The following is a 22,488-nucleotide window of genomic DNA, read 5'->3' on the forward strand; positions in this document are numbered from 1 at the left end:
TTTTTTCTCCTTTTAATATCGCAATATAATATCGCAATATATTGCAACCCCCCAAAAAATCGCAGAAATAGTTTTTTCCAATATCGTTCAGGCCTAGTTGGACCTAACATGTATTAGCCAGACGCTAATCAGGATGCAAACAATGTGCAAAGACTACCTGACATGGAATGGATACAAGACCCATTGAGATTACAAGATTGGTAAGATATAGGCTTTTATTATTTTCATGATGATTTTGTCTATCTGATGACATTGTTAAAAAAAATAATAATCAGACTTCATGTTCATTTTGGCAGATCCGGCAGCTCTCATGCATATAAAATAATAATATAAAAACGTTGGGGGGAAAGAAGGAGATGAGTCGTTGATGGCTTTCTCCACTTTATTGTAGCAACAATAAGAAAACAAAATAATAGCGGACTGCCGCCACATTCGACCGCAAAGTTTTGCTTCTCGCTGATCTCCTCTTCGCCTCCTACTACTCCAGCGTCTCTTAAACGGATCGTGCATAGTGTCTTGTTATGAGCTTTTTGTTTACAAATGTATCGAACACACGACGTGCTCACAACTTTGTTTCTTTATTAACACATGGAGCTAACAGTACAACACAGCTCGGGGATCTCGGGAGGAAGTGGCATCTAATGGCGTGAGGAAATGTAGTTTTTTCACACAAGCGAACTGATTACAAAGCACCACTTCAGTGTTGTCCCGAGACTACATTTCCCATGATTCACTGCGTTACCTGCGCGCTCGCTGATTCGGTGCCAGACATTAAAAGCAACACGCCTGTTGGGGTCACCTGTCAGCGGCTCTCGTACAGTAAAACACAAACTAGAAGGCAATCAAGCGATCACCGTGAAAGAAACGCCGAACCATACAAATGCAATGCAATGCTTGAAGCATGAAGGTGGAAATACATAATACAAATACAAATAAATGTGCACAAACTCAACGGCGGTGTGTGTCTCTTACTGCAACATGACCGTGAATTACCGCGACGCCGACCCGCTTATATGCACATCCACACTCCTTTCCCGATTGACAGTGGATTAACCCTTTCGGACAAGATCGTAGATGACGCACAATTTAAACACGCTTAACCTAGCGAACGCAACAACAACTATGATCGGGGATTGCCACGAGTTAACTTTTGGCTAACGTCGCTAGCTTATACTGTTCATTCCACAACAGTTGGCAGCTCTGCTTTGACAAAGTCATCAGTCATCTATCCAAAAATCACGCTTACTTTTTAGCAAATCCTTGATCATAAGCAGACCGGTTAAGGAAGCAGGCATCTTCGAAGTGTTTGCAGCAGAGAACACTACTCGATGATGGCGTGAAATTCATTCGCTTCGTGCGAACGAAAGATGTCCATTTACGTGCCCTGCTATCCTTTGGCCATTCATACAACTTTTCGTTTGAGTGAGAACAAAACATCGCCACACACCGCCGTGGCATCTTACCGAGAAGCAATGCGACAAACAATACTGTTCTATGGCGGACTTCCCTCGCACTTCCCGGTGTGACGTAATTTCCGAATATTGCCGAAGAAAAGCATTTTCGTTGTCAAGGGCGTTGCTATGGGTAATCTGGAAAGGTTGCGTTAAAAAAAATAACGAAAATATTAGGGCTGTCAAAATTATCACGTTAACGAGCGGTAATTAATTTTTTAAATTAATCCCGTTAAAATATTTGACGCAATTAACGCACAAAAGCCCCGCTCAAACAGATTAAAATGAGAGCACAGTGAAAGGTGTACTTGTTGTGTTTTTCGGAGTTTTGCCGCCCTCTGCTGGCGCTTGGGTGCGACTGATTTTATAGGCTTCAGCACCCATGAGCATTGTGTAAGTAATTACTGACATCAACAATGGCGGGCTACTAGTTTATTTTTTGATTGAAAATTTTACAAATTTTATTAAAACGAAAACATGAAGAGGGGTTTTGATATAAAATTTCTATAACTTGTCTTTTAAGAACTAGAAGTCTTTCTATCCATGGATCGCTTTAACAGAATGTTAATAATGGTAATGCCATTTTGTTGATTTATTGTTATAATAAAGAAATACAGTACTTATGTACCATATGTTGAATGTATATATATCCATCTTGTGTCTTATCTTTCCATTCCAACAATAATTCACAGAAAAATATGGCATATTTTATAGATGGTTTGAATTGCGATTCATTGCGTTTAATTACGATTAATTAATTTTTAAGCTATAATTAACTCCATTAAAAATTTTAGTCGTTTGACACCCCTAGAAAATATTAGTATAACTGTTAAGCCATTGATATTATTCAAAAACATGGTTGGCCAACCTTACTTCACATTACTGCTTTAACTTCACATTGTGTGACCTATGTTTTTTTTTTGTTTTTTGGAATTAAGAAGAAAAAAAAAACATGAAAAGTAACACAAGTTACTTTGGCAAATAACTAATTACTCTTACATTCAGGTAACTGAGTTACCAACTCAATTACTTTTTGGGAGAAGTAATTTGTAACTGTAATTAATTATTTTTTTCAAGATTAACAACACTTTACTTGACTTTAACCTAAAATCATTCCTACAATTAATCGTACTGTCATACACATACATTGGGAATTACTGCTTTAACTTACCTCGCCCACATCATACACCCGCACTTGTCCCTCTGAGTCTCCCGTAGCAATTTCTTTTCCGGAGTGAGCCCATCGCACACGGTTGAGTGCCGGCGCCCCTTCAACATACACGCTGGCAGTGGGAACCTAAGGACCAAACGGTGAGTATGTGGGAGAAAAAAAAACAACAGTTGTAGTGACATACTTCTGTATCATTGTTGAGGTTCCACAGGTCAAGCCGTCCGGCGAGGTCCACGCAAGCAAAAAGCGCTGGGTGCGTCGGGGACCACATGGCGTCGCACACGTAGTCGCAGCTGTCCTCGAATGAGTATAGCGGGCGTGTGCTCTGTGGGGAAAAATCCCACAAAAATAAATTTGCTAAAAGTGTACAGCATAGACTACTGTTGTCAAGAGACTAAAATTTTCAACTTCATATCGGTACTCCCAAAAAATACCTTAACCGTTTTTGATACTGCATCACAGGGGTCGCGTTAACCGAATATTTTCCGTCGTTGACCGGTTTTTTAAAACAGTGACGGAAAAAACTGAAGTCCGTCCGTCATTTTGACAGGTTGCAATTCACACTCCAGGCCACAGGGTGGCGAGTGAGCATATTAATTAGCTATTGTCTCTCTTAATGCATGACGTCGTTGGCTATTCTGTCAGAATATTGTAGCGTCACCGGGGTCTGGCGGCGGCACCGTGATTGACACATTAACGGGAGGTTCTTATTGGTGCACCCGGTGTGCCAGGTAAGATGCATTTAATATATATTTAGAAGATTTGGGGCTGACAACCACAATTAAGATCATTGTGTGACGTTGGTGATTGGGGTCTATATAGTTGCCTCTTTTTCTTTGGGGGCATAGGCGCACTATCCTATTCCCCTCACTATCCACTCGCGGGGGCCTGCGCTTGTCATTGACGTTCCTTATTCTCGCTATATGAATATACAACTTTAGCATTTGTGTGTAGTATCATCCATCGATTTTCCTTTTTAAATGAGCGCTTTTAAGCGAACGCAAGAAGTAACAACGGGAACATTTTTAAACAGGCATTTCACGGGAGAGCATTTCGACTCTTCGGCCAATCACGGGAGAGCATTTCGACTCTTCGGCCAATTATATAGCGAGAGCAAGTGGATAGTAAGCAGAGTAAAAAGAGGGAGAAAAATACCACGACTTCCGTGTCTAATTTTTCGCCGCCAAGCAAGCGGTACAATATTAATTAAAAATGAATGAAAACTAAATACTATTGAATATGTCATCATTATCATTTTAAAAATTTAAGTGACGGGTAAAAATAGATTATGACCGGATTTTTATGACCCTGTCAGTCAAAATGACAGACAACGAAAATGTCTAGCGCAACCTCTGCTGCATCAACAAAAACCCCAAAATTACAACATTACTATCAGTGACAAACACATTTAAAGTCACAGTAGAATGATACCAGCATCCGAATAACCGAGTATCGATACATTTGCAATCAAATAGCATCGATACGTCAATACTTTAGACAACTCTAGTTATTGACGTGCGTAAATAAATGTCTGACCTTGGTACTCCAAAGTTTGACAGTCCAGTCGAAGGACGAGGAGATGAAGAGGTGAGAGAAGTCCACGGGTCCTGCCGCGGTGTGACAGCTCAAACCCGTCACCGGACCGTGATGACCCTCGAAGACCTCTGTGATTCCCGCTTTACTGTGAGGCACGTGCGAGCGTTCAGCCTCGCAGTCGAAATATTCATTTGGCCGTAACGGGATTCAAGAGGAATCACCTGCCGTGGCGACAAGCCGTATAGACCGAACCGTCTTCGCTGCCCACCACGAAGTTGTTGACGTCACCTAGCGGGAAGGCCATGGAGGTGACGGCGACAGCCTTGCTCTGCTTGAACACCAGCTCTAGACTGTCCTGTTGGGTGGAAACACCACAAGACTTTCACTATGTGTTACCTGTGGATGTCAACAAGGGCTGGCGCGATTAATCAACAACTATTATGAAACAATTCACATTGTTGATCATGAATTGAAGTCACAATTTTTGACTCACTGACTGCCACTGATGGCATTGGACCTCCAATCCATTTTGAATGGGAAGGTTAGCCCCCCAGGCAAATTGGATTGGATATCTAGTGCCGTCAATGGTAGTGAAACATGATCAGTAATCAATGTTGAAATGGATTTGATGCCTATCAATGTCAGGGAACTTGCAATTAATCTTTACTTAGTTGCATTTTTTTTTAAGTTGACACATGATTATCTTCACTTTTTGAATCGTTAACTTTTTTTTTTTTTAATTCCTGATTGGATTTGACGTCTATCAATGTCGACGGCAGTGGATGGGTTAATCGTTAACTCGCAATTAATTGCACATTTGCTGCATTTAAAAAAAAAAAAAATCATATGGATTTGCACTTTTTGAATAGTTAACTGGCGATTAGACATTTCAAGTTTCAAGGTATACTGTGGTATGAAAACGTCAAGATTTCAAAACTGCATACATTTTCTGTCATACCATCCCTAAGGTATTAGCTATTTTTTATGTCCCAAAAATGTATGGAGAAATCCCTCGCTTGCTGCTGCAAGGCACAACTCTCCCCCATCGGTTGTTGCTCAGTGTCAGTGATTCAGCTGTGCTAGATTATGGCTGGAGGAGGTGAAACTCCTCAACTTTTTTCCCCTCATCAAAGAAAACGAAACCGCTGGTATGGGAATACTTCGGTTAGATAGGTCAAAGTAACAAATTTTACAGCTGTAATTGCAATCCGGTGAAACTGTGATCTTTTGGCCTAAATGGTAAATGGAGAGGATTCAGTGCCTTGCCCAAGGGCACTTCGACAGTGGGCAGCCGTAGAGGGAATCGAACTGATGACCTTTCGGTCCCAAGACAACTCGAGCTACCAACTGCGCCACAGCCGCTTAAGGTTATCATACAATTAGAATCTCATACTGGCACATGCCTACTTGAAATTAATCGCAAATTTCTCACATTTTTTTATCAAAAAGTCCATTTGCTCATTCGCATTCTCCCTGTCTATATGGATTGGACGTCTAACGCCGTCAATGGCACTGAAAGATGAGCAACAAATACTGATTTTAACTCATTGGCTGCCATTGACGGCGCTGGATGTCCAAACCATTTAAAGTTTGCGCCATCAATCGCTGTGAAAGACGATCATTCAACGGCATCCATCCCAGTTTGAATAGTAAATAACATTAAAAAAACACAGATAAAAAATATCCAGTAAATAAATTGATAAAAAAAATGGAAAGAAATTTAATTATTGCTTATTTGTAATTAATTTGTGATATTATTTATTTATTTAAAATTATATTCTTCATTGATAGAAATATCTATTATACATATTTCTTTTTAAATGTATTTTTGTATTAATAATGGGGGGGGGGGGGGGGGGGTAAACAGTATTTAGTTGACTAAGAACATCATAATCCAAGCAATGGTTTGAAGCCCTAATCTCAACATACCTGTGGTTGAGACAACATGTCCAAGCTCCACGAGCACATCTTGCCATCAGTGGAAATGCTGATCAGATTGTTTGCGTTCTGGGTTCCCACCACGTTTACGCAGTACACAGGATGCTATGACACGACAGTTCATCATGAAGTACACGGAGTGGGTGTGGCATGCGTGTGTGTGCAACTGAGCGTTACAGTGTGCGCAGAAGCAGACAAGGGAGTCCTCTGGACGGGAGTTCGCTTGTTGCTCCGGTTGTCCCACAATACGATCTGCCCCGAGTAGGTGCCGCCCACCACCAGGTTGGGGTGAAACTTGGCAAAGCCGGCAGACATCACCTCTGACTGAAGACAGGCGTGCAAAACAAACAATTGAGCTCTAGAACTGTGCGATATGGATAAAATCTCCCTATGATTTTACATCACGAAAGTTATGACACGATATAATAAATTTGAAATTATTTGGTGAAAAATGATACAACAATTATGACCGCTTTTTCCCCACTCGCTATATTTTTGAATGGCAGATGTTAAATGTAGCAAGTCCTGCTGCAACCTAAAACTATTCAGTGTAAACAGAAGCATTATGTTAACATGATAACATTAACTCACTGGCTGCCATTGCCATTTTTTGCATTATTTCAAGGGCATTTCTGTACCACTTCCTACTCATTGATCACTTCTTGTAGGTTTTGGGGCTTTTTCAGGTCACTTCATATTGATTTTTGGTCACTTCTGAACATTTTGGGGCATTGCGGGCTCACTTCTTGTACATTTTTGGATAATTTTTTGTTGATTTTAGGGAATTTGTGGGTTACTCCATGCAGATTTTTGGTCACTTCCTATTCATTTTTGGGCATTTCCAGCTCATTTCCTTTCTAACTGCCACTGACAGCGCTAGACGTCCAATACATTTTGACTGGAAGGGGGGGACATTCATTTACAGTCAAAATGGATTCTCGTCCCCGAGAAAGAATCTTCACACCAAGTTTCGCAATTTTGTTTTTGATACGCGTATCGTCATAGGCTTGAGATAATTCTTATTTGTTCTCCCAGTTTAAATCAATTGGACATCTATCATTGTCAATGGCAGCCTATGAGTTAATGATAAATTAATCAATATTGATATTGGAACTAATTGCGTTGTCTATGTGGATTATGTGTTGCTATTTTCAATTGTCTTACATGTATTATTTACGTATGGTTGTCAGGAGGAGTTAACTGGCAAATAGGGAAATCTTGGGGCCGATTGGTGGTACTACGATTGCAAATAGTTTCCCATTAAATTGGGCGGCACATGCAGGCCAAAGTGTGCATTGCAGGAACAGGTCTATTTATGGAGACAGTGACGATAATAAAATGTCGATAGAAAGTTCATTATGGTATATCGTCCAGAGCAGAAACGAATACTCGAGTAACTCTTTATAATTTTATTCGCTTCAAGGAATCGTTTAATTTTGCCAGCTCCAAGCATCCCGATTTGCCCGGACTACTTTTAATGCGGGACAATGCGCTGACATCACGTGCACGAAGAAGAAGCCATAATACCTGACTGCAGCCAAAAGCCGCTACAAACTACACCCGCATGATGCTATGGTGGTAGCCTCTGATGAATCTCATAAATATCGCATGTATATGGAACTAGATGCGAAATGACAGACTCACCGGCATTAGTAAACAGCCACCATCTTCAAGCAGTAGACTTTTCAGCGCTAATAAATAAGATTAATGTTACTGTACCTTGCTAAAGCAACATTAGCCTTGCGGAGGGCTGGGTTTTTTATTCATTATGACTACTGTCGATGCGTGGCTAACGTGACTTAAATACAGGCTTTATTTAATCTGTAAAACAACAGCGCTGTAGAGTGATGAGAATGCTTGACAATGCTTGACAAAAATAGAAATTCAATTCAAACACGTGGGAAAAAACCCTGACCTTTAAGTGATGTGTGTTATCAAGCGTAATGACATTTTTCAGTAAGAAATACGATTTTTTTTTGTAAGATCTAAACGTTTTCTGAGTGAAAGCTGTGAATTTTTTGTTGTTTTTTTCTAGTCACGCCTGAGATGCAATTGTTGGCTGTTTTCAACAATGTACATCGAAAATAAAGACATTGATTGTCTGAAAATTTCAATAATTCAAGTTCAATATTAGGTGAAATGTCTTGCTGTCTCATGTATTTTTATAATTGTTGTCTCATGTATTTTTATAATTGCGCTTTACCTAAAAAACATGTTTTATCCGATTACTCTATTAATCGATAGAATTTTCAATCGAATACTCGATTACTAAAATATTCAATAACTGCAGCCCTAATATCGTCATTCTCATACAGCACATTTAAGCACTACCATATTTTTCGGACTGTAAGTCACAGCTTTTTTCATAGTTTGGCTAGGGGTGCGACTTATACTCTGAAGCGACTTATGTGAAGAATTATTAACAAATTATTATATCATTTCACATGTTATTTTGGTGTTTTGGAGTGACACTGATGGTTTGGTAAACTTGTTAGCATGTTCTGTATGCTATAGTTATCTGAATAACTCTTGATAGCTATGTTACGTTAACATACCGGCCACGTACGCATTTCATTGTTCATGTATCATGTAACATTATCATACTGTACACTTATTCAGCATGTTGTTCTTTGTTGTAATTTTATTTCAAATTGACTGTCAAGATAACATATCTGTTCTATGTGTTGGATTTTAGCAAGTAAATTTCCTCCAAAAATGCGACTTATACTCCGGTGCGACTTATAGTCCGAAAAATACGGTATGCTTCTTTTTCTACCTGGCAGTGGAAGATGTACTCTGGTGTGGTCTTCTTGTATTTCATGTTCCAGACCAGTGCGACTCCATCAGGCTCATGAGGCGAGTCCTCGTTATTGTTGTAAGAGGCCACAAGCAGCTCTGGGTACTGGTGGAACACCATAACCTTGTTAAAGAAGTGATTTTTTTTTTTTTTTATAAACATGCTTTCTATACCTGAGGGGACCAGTCCAGACAGGTGACCATTCGGTTTTTGGTCCAACGTTCGTCAGCAAACTGTCTATTCAGAACCAGCTTGGCACCAGCCTGCAGGTCCCTGAAGGAGATGGAACACATCGATGGTCCAGCGTTTAAACAGACTCCACATTTGTTTGTTATTCCTCACCCCTCCTTGTCCTCCAGATCTCGGCCACTGTAGTCGAAGCAGACGTCCACCTGCTCGGACAGCGCTCGCTCCACAATCCTGCTGCCTCGCTCGAAAAAGGCCAGGAAGTCCTGGGAGTGCAGGACTTGCAGTTTCTCTTCTTCCGTCAGCTCTTTGGGTGCGTCTAAACACAGAGACGACAACATTTTATTCTACTTTTGATAGTTTTTTTTCAAAGTCCCATTTTTTTGGACTTGTATTGATTTTATCCAACTTGAATGGTGCAAAGTTAAAAATATAGTTACCGTCTTCTTGTTGGTCACCTTGGTCTTCTTTCTCCTCCTGAACGTCCTCTGCTGGCGGGGGCGCAATGATCTCATCATCCTCGTCCTCATCTATAGAATGCAAGTACAAAAGCATGGATATAATCATATCAAGAATAAAGCAAACCTACACGATTCCATTTTTTGTACTTATGTTTCCTTTAGTGCTTTAAGTATATTTGTTAACTCGGTTCGTACACCTTCTTCATGTCTAAATTCAACCCCTTTTTAAGGACTTTCAAGACCAATTTTTCAATTTTTCCAGTACCTTTAAAACAGTATTCCAATGGGTTTTTTTTTAAACTGAGGCAGAAATAAAATATGGTGCCTTCTCATAAGTAAGAAAATGTCTTGCAAAATGTTCTACGTCCCCCAGAGGCTCGAGAAATTTGGTTTGATAGGTGCTGATCTCGAATCCACCCTTGGCTGGGTGCGTTTCCGGCAGCAGTGAGCGTTTTGTGGCAAATTCTAAGGGCGTCCAGTACAAGAGGTATTGCTGCTGTTCGATGGACGGAGACACACACGTCATGGCCAAGGAAACCTCAATTAATTTAATGAAGAGCTTTATTGACGTTTGGGACACTCAGGAAACGGCTCTCACACCTCCAATTGCAAAGCTAAATGATATCTTGATGTACTCGTACATTTGTATTGAACTGGAGTGAACGTCGACTGGCAGAGGTAGGTTGCGAAAAGAAATGTGACAATAGGAGGAACTAGCCGTGTGATAAAAGTGTTTTACTAAATAAGGCAGCAACAACTAATCGATTAAATAAATTAAATTTGCTAAATAAATTTGTTGCCAAAAACTTGATTATCGATTTTTACCGGCAGCTATTAGCAGTCCCGTTTGGGTCCTTGTTCGTGAGGCTGCGCGCGCACCAGTAATTAGCGCAAGAGAGCGAGAGTTCACTGCTACACTCAGCTTGAGTTGCTGAATCAAGAACATTTACGGCATGTCGAGAGTTAGATTTTCTTGAGGCGTGTGTGTTATTAGATCCAGTGTGCAGCTGTCAGAGGTGAATAAATTAAACTAACTGTATTGTTTGTATTCATTGTTGATGAGACTTTACTACTTAGCACGGAGCGCTAGGCTAGTAGGTGATTATGCCAATCAGTCTCTTAAGTGTCCGTTTGTTTTGTGTTTTGGTGAAGCATATTAGCACCTGAGTTATTGTCAGATTGTAAAATTGCCTTATTGCTTTTTAAAATAATCCACACACATAAACCCATTCGTAAAACAGCTTAAAAGTCTCTTTTTAACACAAACTCTCATTCATACTGTAAATTGTCTTACAAGTGAGTGGACTTTGAAATTGGATTTGGATTGTATTTATGAACAACTGTTAGATAACGAAAACTGATTCATTATAGCCTTCCTCAAGGATGCATTCTTAAGGATTTCAAGGACCGGTACCAACTCTGTTAACTCTTTGGCTACCAGTGACGGTGCTAGACGTCAAATCCGAATGTGTCCGTGTGGGTTTTCTGACCTGCTTTTTGATCCGCGTGAGCCGCGGTAGGAGTCTGCGTTTCTTTGGAGTAGGACACCATTTCTTTGGGGACGATATCCACTTGGGTCACTTTGGACATTGTGAGCCTCGCGGCCCCACGCCTGCATAAAAATTAATCATGGTGGACATAAACACATGCGCAAAATGGACACATAAGAGAGAACTTGGGATGAGGGGGAAACATGATCATGAAGGCTTACAGAGATATTACTAAGACTCCAACATATCTGGACACTTTAGAGAGGAAACTACAGATGCTAATTAGAAGAGGTGAGAGGAGGAGCAGTACCCCATCAGCTCAGAGTCGGAGTGGAGTTGCAGAGTAGAGGGGTCGGGATCCCAATGCAATGTCCTTAAGGGGCCGAACCACCGGACGGCGTTAGCGAGAGACAGAGAAACGGGACAACGGGACGGAAGCATTCGCACGAGAGGACGGGTCAAGGGGGCAGATGTCAAAGAGGTTAAGATGGAGGAGAGGGGACAGTCAAAAGAGGTGAGTAAGTGAGAGGAAGAAAGGGAGAGAAGAAGTGTGTGTTAATCGAGTAAATATTAGCGTGCTGCTGAAGGCAAAGAGGTTGGTTTTCATCATATACACGAGACACGACATTAGGTACACGTGCACTATAGGGAGCTGGGGTGTGCAGTTTTGCGCCAAAGGGTCACTTTTTTTTTTTTTTTTTTTAATTAAATATACTGCAGATTTTCATAACACAATAATAGTCAGGGTTAAGATATTTCTGATTAATGAGATTACATGCATTTAAACTTGCCAAATACAATACCGAATACAAATTAATTTTCTTATATTTACTACAATTTCACAAATCAATTGTTAAATTAGATAAGTTATATATTGTAAACATGCAAAATATAAAATCATAATTACCAAAATATTTAATTAGAAAAAAAATACAACATGGTCGTGAATATATTGATGAGTCCATTGTATTACATTCTTCCAGAAATTTGATTCATTTACGATTAATCACAGGTTGTGATTAATCAATATTCAATATAACTACCGTAATTTCCCGAATATAAGGCGCACCCCATTTTACTTGTAAAATCTAGGGGAAATTATTGTACCCGTTTATAATGCTCACCCTAATTTTATTGGTATGGTATTATAGATATTATATATTATATTGGTAGTTCAAAACATTACCATAAACTGACAATATTTACGGTAATAATATGATTTGACAACTTCTCCAACTTACCAGAATCTAGGAGAAAACAAGACAAGACATGTGACTTTTCTTTTGAAGGCTCCTGTATAACTTTGTTTCATCATGATGAATAAATGTTTCTTCCATGGATTGATACGGTAAAATGAAAGTGAGAACGTAAGTCGGAAATCCGAGAGAGCTCATCGCTCTCAACACGACAGTAACAATAGGAACTATTGTTATTCGGGTTTGAGTTTCCCGAGGGACAGATATAGTTGACGGACACACACAGGATGTCTGTTTTATGTTTTTTATGGTCCGAGTTACAGAGCTGCAATAAACGTTGACTCAAATGAGTTCAAGAAACTGAATTCTGTGCTTTATGAAGAGTGAAAAAAGCAGAATTTAACACAGACGAAATCATTCGGCCGATCAAAGTGAAGTATTACCGAAACAAAATGGTGACGTCACGTACCGTAATGGTCAGCAACAGATCGCTGCATACGTTTCTTCAACACAACGTGGCCGTGTCAATTTTAAAAAATCGGTTTATATATATATACAGTGCCTTGCAAAAGTATTCAGCCCCCTTGAACCTTCCAACCTTTCGCCACATTTCAGGCTTCAAACATAAAGATATAAAATTTTAATTTTTTGTCAAGAATCAACAACAAGTGGGACACGATCGTGAAGTGGAACAAAATTTATTGGATAATTTAAACTTTTTTAACAAATAAAAACCTGAAAAGTGGGGCGTGCAATATTATTCGGCCCCCTTGCGTTAATACTTTGTAGCGCCACCTTTTGCTCCAATTACTTCTGCAAGTCACTTGGGGTATGTTTCTATCAGTTTTGCACATCGAGAGACTGACATTCTTGCCCATTCTTCCTTGCAAAACAACTCGAGCTCAGTGAGGTTGGATGGAGAGTGTTTGTGAACAGCAGTCTTCAGCTCTTTCCACAGATTCTCGATTGGATTCAGGTCTGGACTTTGACTTGGCCATTCTAACACCTGGATACGTTTATTTTTGAACCATTACATTGTAGATTTGGCTTTATGTTTTGGATCATTGTCCTGTTGGAAGATAAATCTCCATCCCAGTCTCAGGTCTTGTGCAGATACCAACAGGTTTTCTTCCAGAATGTTCCTGTATTTGGCTGCATCCATCTTCCCGTCAATTTTAACCATCTTCCCTGTCCCTGCTGAAGAAAAGCAGGCCCAAACCATGCTGCCACCACCATGTTTGACAGTGGGGATGGTGTGTTCAGGGTGATGAGCTGTGTTGATTTTACGCCAAACATATCGTTTTGCATTGTGGCCAAAAAGTTCAATTTTGGTTTCATCTGACCAGAGCACCTTCTTCCACATGTTTGGTGTGTCTCCCAGGTGGCTTGTGGCAAACTTTAAACGAGACTTTTTATGGATATCTTTGAGAAATGTCTTTCTTCTTGCCACTCTTCCATAAAGGCCAGATTTGTGCAGTGTACGACTGATTGTTGTCCTATGGACAGACTCTCCCACCTCAGCTGTAGATCTCTGCAGTTCATCCAGAGTGATCATGGGCCTCTTGGCTGCATCTCTGATCAGTTTTCTCCTTGTTTGAGAAGAAAGTTTGGAAGGACGGCCGAGTCTTGGTAGATTTGCAGTGGTCTGATGCTCCTTCCATTTCAATACGATGGCTTGCACAGTGCTCCTTGAGATGTTTAAAGCTTGGGAAATCTTTTTGTATCCAAATCCGGCTTTAAACTTCTCCACAACAGTATCTCTGACCTGCCTGGTGTGTTCCTTGGTTTTCATAATGCTCTCTGCACTTTAAACAGAACCCTGAGACTATCACAGAGCAGGTGCATTTATACGGAGACTTGATTACACACAGGTGGATTCTATTTATCATCATTGGTCATTTAGGACAACATTGGATCATTCAGAGATCCTCACTGAACCTCTGGAGTGAGTTTGCTGCACTGAAAGTAAAGGGGCTGAATAATATTGCACGCCCCACTTTTCAGTTTTTTTTTTGTTAAAAAAGTTTAAATTATCCAATAAATGTTGTTCCACTTCGCGATTGTGTCCCACTTGTTGTTGATTCTTGACAAAAAAATTACATTTCATATCTTTATGTTTGAAGCCTGAAATGTGGCGAAAGGTTGCAAGATTCAAGGGGGCCGAATACTTTTGCAAGGCACTGTATATATATGTATATATATATATATATATATATATATATATATATATATATATATATATATATATATATATATATATATATATATACACATATATATATATGTATATATATATATACACATATATGTATATGTATATATGTATATGTATGTGTATATATATATATGTATATGTATATATATATACGGTATATATACACATTCATATACATATATACATATTTATGCACATATACATATATATATATATATATATATCGATATATATATATATATATATCTGTCTCCATCTATGTACCCGTTTATAATGTGCACCACAATTTTACAAGTTGATTTGGGGGGGAAAAAAGTGCGCGTTATATTCGGGAAATTAAGGTATTATAATTATTTAATAGCTGCGATTCACAGCTATTCAAAAAGCATGCAAATGATACTTTTTTATGCAACAAATTTGCAAATTTTATTTTCAATTTATTGCAAATAAATTGGAAAAATTGTTACAAATGTGAGATTAATCACAAATTGACTATTAAAAAAAGGGACCAAATTGTGATTAATCAAAGTTAACTATTAACAATGACAAATTTGCGATTAATGGCAAGATAACTATGAAGAACAGACAAAATTGTGAGTTAACAAAAAAAATATGGGACTGATTTGTGGTCAAAAGTGAGTTAAAATATGACTAATTTCAAATTAAGTGCGAGTTAACTCATACAAATGGGATACATTTGTGGTTAATTATGAATTAACAACTGAAAAATGTGACTCATTTGGAAAAATCCCAAATGAATTATGGAAAAATGTGATTAATCATGATGAACGGATTGGCTAGCATTGAAAGCAATTGAAATTTAATCCGTTTAAACTAAGAGGGCTGTGAATGATGTTTCAACGTCACTGACGGTGAGAGTCATCCAACTCATTTTAACCGGGTGGGCTGGCAGCGATTGAATCATGAATGGATGCCTAATGCTGTCAATGGCGCTGAAACATGATTGCTCAATAGGTATACCTAATGAAGTGTCTGGTTTACTTTTCTTTATCTGACACGCAGCATGCTTGAAGACCACAGACAAAGACAAACCTTGGTCCTGCGTTTCCATCCCCGGAATCCTGACTTCCCGCGTCGCTGGCCACTGATTTGTTGGAGGGAGACATGGGGGCGGGGACTAGGTAGTGAAATAGACAGGTATCCTCTGTTACTACCCTCAGGGGCTGAGCTGTGGCTGGTGTGGGAGTGAGTGCGGGTGCGAGTGGATGAGCCAAGCATGCAAGCGAGGGGGATGAGACAAGGACACACACGCAGATAGGGGAGAGAAGAGAGAATGAAGATAAATGATAGGCAGGCTTACTGTAAGTGTCATGCCCAAAATGGTCTATCGTGTGAGAGGTGAAAGGGGTGAACACAACTTAGCCCAAGTCAAACGTTAAAGAGTTTGTTAAAGCTGCAGCAAAACGGTTAAAGGTGCAGTGGTACTTTCCACTTTCGAGTTTCTTGAATGACAAAGCTCATGACTTGAGTTGCTTGTACGCTGGTGCCTTGATTTTTTTTTTTTTTTTTTTTTTTGGGGGGGGGGGGGGTGCGGGGGCAGTTTGTATTTTGACCAAGAAAAGCTCATAAGTAAACGCACCACATAATGTAAGACAAATTTCCCCATTGAAATGAATAGAAATATCACTAATTCTTTTAATGCCACCGCAATTAATAAACTAGTCAACAACTAATTGATTATGAAATCAATCTAAAACTATTTCAATAGTAAATTAATCATTTCGAGACAATTAGTTGACCTCAAAATTGACCAAATCCTCTTTTTTGAGACTGTTAACCAAAGTACGTCTTCTACAGGTATCAGCAAATATCATTTAATGCTTTTTAATGCCACTTTCAACTAATTTAACGCCCATGCCCAACTGCAGATAGTTTTACACACACAAATTGGAAGTAGGGTTGTTCGATAATGACTTTTTACCCGATAACCCATAAATGATCGGCATTTGTCCAACTCTAAAAATCTGATACCAATATATGCGGTCGTGGACTTAACATACTCATTATTTTTCAATCATTTATTGTTCATTTAATTTTTGCACCTTGAACGCAAACGGTCTGCTCACATAACAAATCTCAAGCATCTTAGTTTGGAAACATTTAATGTTCAATAAGCAGAACTGCTGTGCTGAACTATGACCAGCCCTAAAGGCTTCTACTAGTACATTCACTTTGAAGGCAACATGCATATTGGCCCTATACCGATAATGAAAACCGATGTCGATATTATCCGATATAATTTTAAAATGCGTTTATCGGCCGATATTCTCATGTAGCCAATACTATTGGCTCTCTTATCCAATAATGACCATTGTGTTAGCTTATCCTGGCTACCCAATAATATCAGACAACTCAAATAATGTAAAAAAACTAATTTAAAAAAAAAAAAAAAAACGTCGAGTTTAAATCATTTTTAATTCCTCAAACGTTTAGTTTAATGCTTTGACAAAATCCATTTAAAGACTTTTAATGCTTTTTAATGAACCTCATAAACCCTGTGTAATGTATTTTTTAAAATTTATTCATGTAACATTTTTTATTGAAAATAATTAACAATTTTATAATTTTATTAATTTGTCATTTTTTAAAAGTATTTTCAATAAGAAATAATTACATAAAAATAATTAAATTTTATCATTTTAATTTCATAAATTCATTAATAATTAAACTAAAAAAGAAGAACTGGAATCTATTCCCATCTATTCATAAAGGTAAAATATGTTTTTAAAAATATTATTTTATTCATTAAAAAAAAAAAGAAAAAAAAAAAAAAAAAACACGCAGCAAATATTCTCTGAGTTCAATAGTCTTTGACAAAAGTAAACTAATTATCTCTGTCATTACCGTAATTTTTGAAAAGCCGCACCTGCCAAATTAAAAAAAAAAAAGATATTTGTTCATATATAAATCGCACCGGACTATAAGCCGCATGTGTTCACATTATATTATGGGATATTTACAGCAAACGACATGCAGTTGATTTGCCTGTAAAAATCCACAAACAAGCCACACTGTACTATAAACCACATTGTTCAAAGAAGGCGAAAAAAACGGCAGCTTATAGTCGAAAAATTATGGCAATCTAAGCTGCATATTTGCAAAGATCTGCTTTTACGCTGGAAAACAATGATGCAGTTACATAGAGGTATTATATTATTGTTTAACTTCTCTCAGCACATCATTTTTGGTTCAAGTGCACATTTACAGCCTAAAATCTTACACCCATGAGTCAGTGAGTTGACTCATCACAAAAACAATCGCTTATTAGTCAAAGAAGTTTGAATATGAAAAGGGAAAACATATGGTGTTAGCAAGAAAAAAAAAGACTGGGGACACTCGTAAGTCAAGGTACCACTGCTGCGAATAAAAATAGGAGCATGCTTGTTTTGTATATGTTTGTGTGCCGTGTGTACCGTGTTGCACGTCAGGTGTGATGCCAACGCTCTGCAGCAGAGCCTCGGCTTCCTTCCTCTTCTTCTCCAGGTCTGAGTCATCGGCGCCGACGTCCACGGCGCGTTTTGAGTCTCCCTGCAGAGAAACGGATTGAGCTCAGGTAGCGCTTTGGACTTCGTTATTTGCGATATTGTCCGAGTAACTAACATCCTTCTTCTTCTTCTCCTCCTCTTTTCTCTTCTTCTCCTCTCGAATCTGGGCGATACGCTGTTTCTTTCTCTCCAACTCGGCCTTCAGCTCACTTTTGTCAGACATACTGCAGGAAGATTACATCGCTTTATTAGGAGTGTATTTCATTCATTTGATAGCAATTCCCAAATTTCTTTACCCGGTCATATTCTTTACCAGAGTTAATTGACAATTAATGCAAATTTGTCACATTTTTTTATTGTTAACTTGCATTTGATCGCAAATTTGTCAATTTTTTTTCATATTTAACATTTTTTTTATAGTTCAGCCTCCCAGTTGAAATGAATTGGACATCTAGCGCCGTCAATGGCATTCAAAGATGAGCATTCAGAACCAGTCCTCCCAGTTTGAATGAATTTGGTCGTTATCAATGGTAGGCAAGTAGTTGATTGCAAATTGTCACATTTTCATAGTCAAGTTAGGAATAAACAAAAAAATCCTTCCATTTTTTTTTTTTTATTATATACATAGCTAATATGGATATTATTCCGGATCTCAAATTTTGTCACATTTTAAAGCGTTAACTAGCAATTAATTGCAAATTAGTCATATTTTGTCATAGTCAAAACAAAAAGGTCCTTGATTTTAATAGTTAATAGCTATTAATTGCAAAATTGTCACATTTTTTATAGTTAACTCATGATTAATCAAAAATTACTAACATTTTTATTAGTTAATATGTGATTAATTGCAAATTTGTCACATTTTGTTGTAACAAAGTGAATCACAACGTCCTATACAGTGGTACCTCTACATACAAAGTTAATTCGTTGCAGGACCTTGTTTTTGAGTCGAAATGGTCGTATGTTGAGCAGGATTTTCCCGTAAGAATAAATAATAATTGGATTAATTCGTTCCATGGCCCGAAAACCTATACTAAATTCTTAATAAATACTGCTGTTACTATTGCAAACAGAAATTACAAAGAGCAAAACAAATTATGAATAAAAATTGTAATAATAATAACATATTAATACAGCTAATAATAATAATACCTGTAATAATGTAACAAATCGGGTTCTACTGTGGCAGATGAATTTTGCGTGGTGTACCTGAACGCACCGCGTAGCTGATGACAGAGTCAGAGAGTGCAGTTGAGATATTACTTTCTCTTTTAGCGTTCTGTTGTTGCTCGCATCAACTGCCACGGACAGTTGGTGTGTTGTGTTGCAGAAGATCTGAAATAAATGATTAAAAACCTGACAAAGCTGGCAATCTCTTTGGCGATGGTACCGCAATAATGAGTGTCAGCTTAACTTGTAAAGACTGGCGAACGGAGGTCGGAGGAGTACTGTCAAGCAGTTCACGGATGCGCACTCCACGCTCATATTTTTCTATCATTTCCATCTTCATTTCAATGGAAAGCCTCACCTTTTTTCTTTTTTCAGTACCTGTTTTAACATTCTTGGAACCCATGTTAATTTCTATCAAAAGAAAATCTGCCGTGTGTCGATCTTGCGGGAAAACAATGAAATTGCGACACAGTCATAAACCGTTGTATTACGAGCATTTCGTCGGACGTAGAAACAAATGGCGAGTCAAATTGTACGTCGGATGTCGAAAAGATCGTGTGTCGAAGTGATCAGATGTCGAGGTACCACTGTATTTTAGTGCTGCAAAGATTAATTGATTAACTCGAGTATTCGATTAGAAAAAAAGATTTGAATTAAATTTTGCTGCTTCGAGTATTTGTTTAGTTCAAGTGGCGTTGTGATGGTTTGTTTTGAAAGTGTTTGCATTTAGTTTTATTGATTTGGGTGGATACTGTACCCTCTAGTCTGCTTCATTTCACGTGGCCTAATCCAGCTGCTCCCTGTTAAGGCCAACATAAACTAATTTTTTGTTAGAGCTAAAGTTTTTTTTAATGCATTCGTAATTTAGTTTATAAGTATATTCGGCCGTGTTTTTTTTTTTTTTTTTTGTGGGAATACGTGTTTGGACCATTTGTTAAAAGCACTGTAAAAAAAAAAAAAAACAACAATGTTAGCATATTATAGCATTTAAGGTAGCAGACTTTAGCCAAATATTCTTTTGTTGTACATACAGTAGATCCACATTTATTTTTTTTATACTGTTTGAGGCTCAGCTCAGGTATTTTAGTCCTCATCCAATTATTTGATTATTCGAACTAACTACTTCATCGATTAATCGACTACTAAAATATTCGATAGCTGCAGCCCTACTGTATTTTATTAGTTAATAGCGCTTAATTGCAAAATTTTCACTTTTTTTGTAAATTAACTCGTGATTAATCACAAATTAGTAACATTTTTTAATAGTTAATGGGATGAATTCCAAATTAGTGACTTTTTTTCAGCAAATTTGTCACATTTTTTATTGTTTGATCACTGAATGGACCTCTATCCCCGTCAATGGTATTGAAACATGATCACTCAATACCAGCCTCGCAGTTGAAATATATTTGATATATAACACTGTGAATTGCAGTGAATACGTATATTTGACGAAAACAAATCCTCCATAATCGCACAAAACTAGATTTCAACAGTTCATAAATGGCAAAATATATCAATTGGAACATTCATAAATCAACGTACCATTGCAACAAATATGTTAGCAGCTTTGCCTTCATATTCGTGGATAAAACCAGTTTTTCTGTGAAGAAGTGGCCCTGGGCCTGTCACATTACTAATGTGCGAACAGCCTTTTATTACAATGTTTTCTTTGTGTGTGCTCATGACTGAGAATGGGCGTTGTTTTTAAATAGACTGAAACCCCTTTTAAAATGGACTGGACGAAAAAATAGCAACGGTGTCATTACCTTACGTTGCAATTAAAACATATAAATAGTTTATTATCATGTCCGAAAGCGACGCCTGTCCATGTATGACGTCAGTGTTGAACCCTGTAACCCAGATGCTCAACAATGTCCACAAAACTATAAACAACAATAGCGAATGTGAAAAAATCAACATGTATAACATTCCAGGAAAACTTTTATTATTTCCGCCGGTCACATGCATGTTTTCCAACGGGTAGTGAACAAAAAGCGCATCGTTTAAGCTGATTAAAACCTTACTGACAGTCTTGACCAGCTGCTAGCTTGTCTAGGTTAGCATGCTAATCCTGGAGGGCCGCTGCAGAAGCATCAGAAAAGGCAACCGCACCCTTTTGTTTAAAGCCGTCAAAACATGTGCAAATGTAAAATGTGTAAGGGTATGAACACCTGACGTCCGAGTTAAACAGTCCGGCGGCAAAGCAGTCACGTTTTGTTGGTTTGGTTAATCCTAAACAGAAGAGATGTGATGAGCGAGCGGTGATGATGTTGGAAACTAGATTGGAAGACACCGCCCGCCCGGCTGCTCCAGCCTTCTTCGTCGACGCTTAGAACTGAACAAGAAAAGATTTGTCGCCATCTCGTGGCAAAAACTGGACATTTCGTCTACTAAACGATAAAATAGTTCACAAAATACAGTACAGGCCAAAAATTTGGACACACCTCATTCATTGCAACATAAATGAAGGTCCTAACCAGGGTTGAAAGTGGCTCGAATTTCTTGCTCCCAACGTGAAGGTCCCACAGAGCCAGAAATTTTATTTATTTATTTTTCATTCAAAATTGTATTTGTATTTTTTTCACTGATTTGCAAAATAAAAGTTAACACGTTAAACGGCAATAACCCCAACCTCCATCTCCTAATTTTTTTCCCCCTAATTTCCTCACATACTAAATGCCAAATCTCGATTTTAACTACTTAAGAACATAGGACATGTATTAAAATTGAAGTTAATGAAAGCATTTACTTTTTTTTTTTTTTTAACAATAAAGATACAAGTAACATATGTTGAGGTGGTTGCAACATTGCATTCGTAGGAAGAATTGACGGAGAATAAGTTGTCTTTCAGCCAAAACTCGCAGTATTTAATTTCCGCTGACATGCGGATACATCCTCTCTCATTGCTGTCTTCACAGGCAATCCCACAAATAAAAGTAATCAAAGTCAAACACAAAGAAGTAATAAAAGTAGCACTTTAGACAATTAAGTCCCATCCTGCCATCTTGTGGCGAAAAGATAATATGTCAATAATAACAAGCAATAGGAACATTATTTCAACATCAACTGAGGACACATTTATGAATACAAAACATTTCCTCCACCATTTCTCTCAACAACATACATTCAGAAAAATAAGTACAAATGACTTATATTATGCAGAGTGAAATGGAATATATTTTGAAGATCGCGCAAACATCGACTTTTTAAATCATAAGGAAATGAATACGTAGCCTAACATAAATGAACAAATATAAGTCCAAAGTGCACATTGACAGTCAAGATGTTCTGAACCTCTCCATCAGAGCAAATACAACTAAATATGATAAATACGCCTCCTCAACTCTTTCGTTGCTCTTAAAGATTTG

The 22,488-nt window shown here is 38.1% G+C and overlaps 1 protein-coding gene across 6 annotated transcripts in view; it reads right to left on the reverse strand.

Moving 5' to 3' along the window:
- LOC130930253 (dynein, cytoplasmic 1, intermediate chain 2a-like) overlaps positions 1-21,435 on the reverse strand; it is a 26,884-nt gene extending 5,449 nt beyond the window's left edge. The window contains exons 1-16 of one of the 6 annotated variants that reach the window (XM_057858071.1): positions 21,292-21,435; positions 18,063-18,171; positions 17,876-17,990; positions 15,495-15,579; positions 11,341-11,403; positions 11,031-11,152; positions 9,520-9,609; positions 9,236-9,398; positions 9,067-9,166; positions 8,873-8,998; positions 6,274-6,420; positions 6,088-6,201; positions 4,380-4,513; positions 4,159-4,303; positions 2,807-2,947; positions 2,623-2,748 (exon numbers count right to left, since the gene is read on the reverse strand). In XM_057858071.1, coding sequence (XP_057714054.1) covers positions 2,623-2,748; positions 2,807-2,947; positions 4,159-4,303; positions 4,380-4,513; positions 6,088-6,201; positions 6,274-6,420; positions 8,873-8,998; positions 9,067-9,166; positions 9,236-9,398; positions 9,520-9,609; positions 11,031-11,152; positions 11,341-11,403; positions 15,495-15,579; positions 17,876-17,990; positions 18,063-18,170 — 1,779 coding nt within the window. In that variant the 5' untranslated portion in view covers position 18,171; positions 21,292-21,435. Of the gene's footprint in view, positions 1-2,622; positions 2,749-2,806; positions 2,948-4,158; positions 4,304-4,379; positions 4,514-6,087; positions 6,202-6,273; positions 6,421-8,872; positions 8,999-9,066; positions 9,167-9,235; positions 9,399-9,519; positions 9,610-11,030; positions 11,153-11,340; positions 11,404-15,494; positions 15,637-17,875; positions 17,991-18,062; positions 18,172-21,291 lie in introns of all 6 variants that reach the window. The other 5 variants (XM_057858070.1, XM_057858069.1, XM_057858074.1 and 2 more) reach the window with 5 other exon arrangements.
- Positions 21,436-22,488: the final 1,053 nt, after the last annotated feature.

The sequence above is a fragment of the Corythoichthys intestinalis genome, chromosome 14, assembly GCF_030265065.1.
Source record: "Corythoichthys intestinalis isolate RoL2023-P3 chromosome 14, ASM3026506v1, whole genome shotgun sequence".
Lineage (NCBI taxonomy): Eukaryota > Metazoa > Chordata > Actinopteri > Syngnathiformes > Syngnathidae > Corythoichthys > Corythoichthys intestinalis.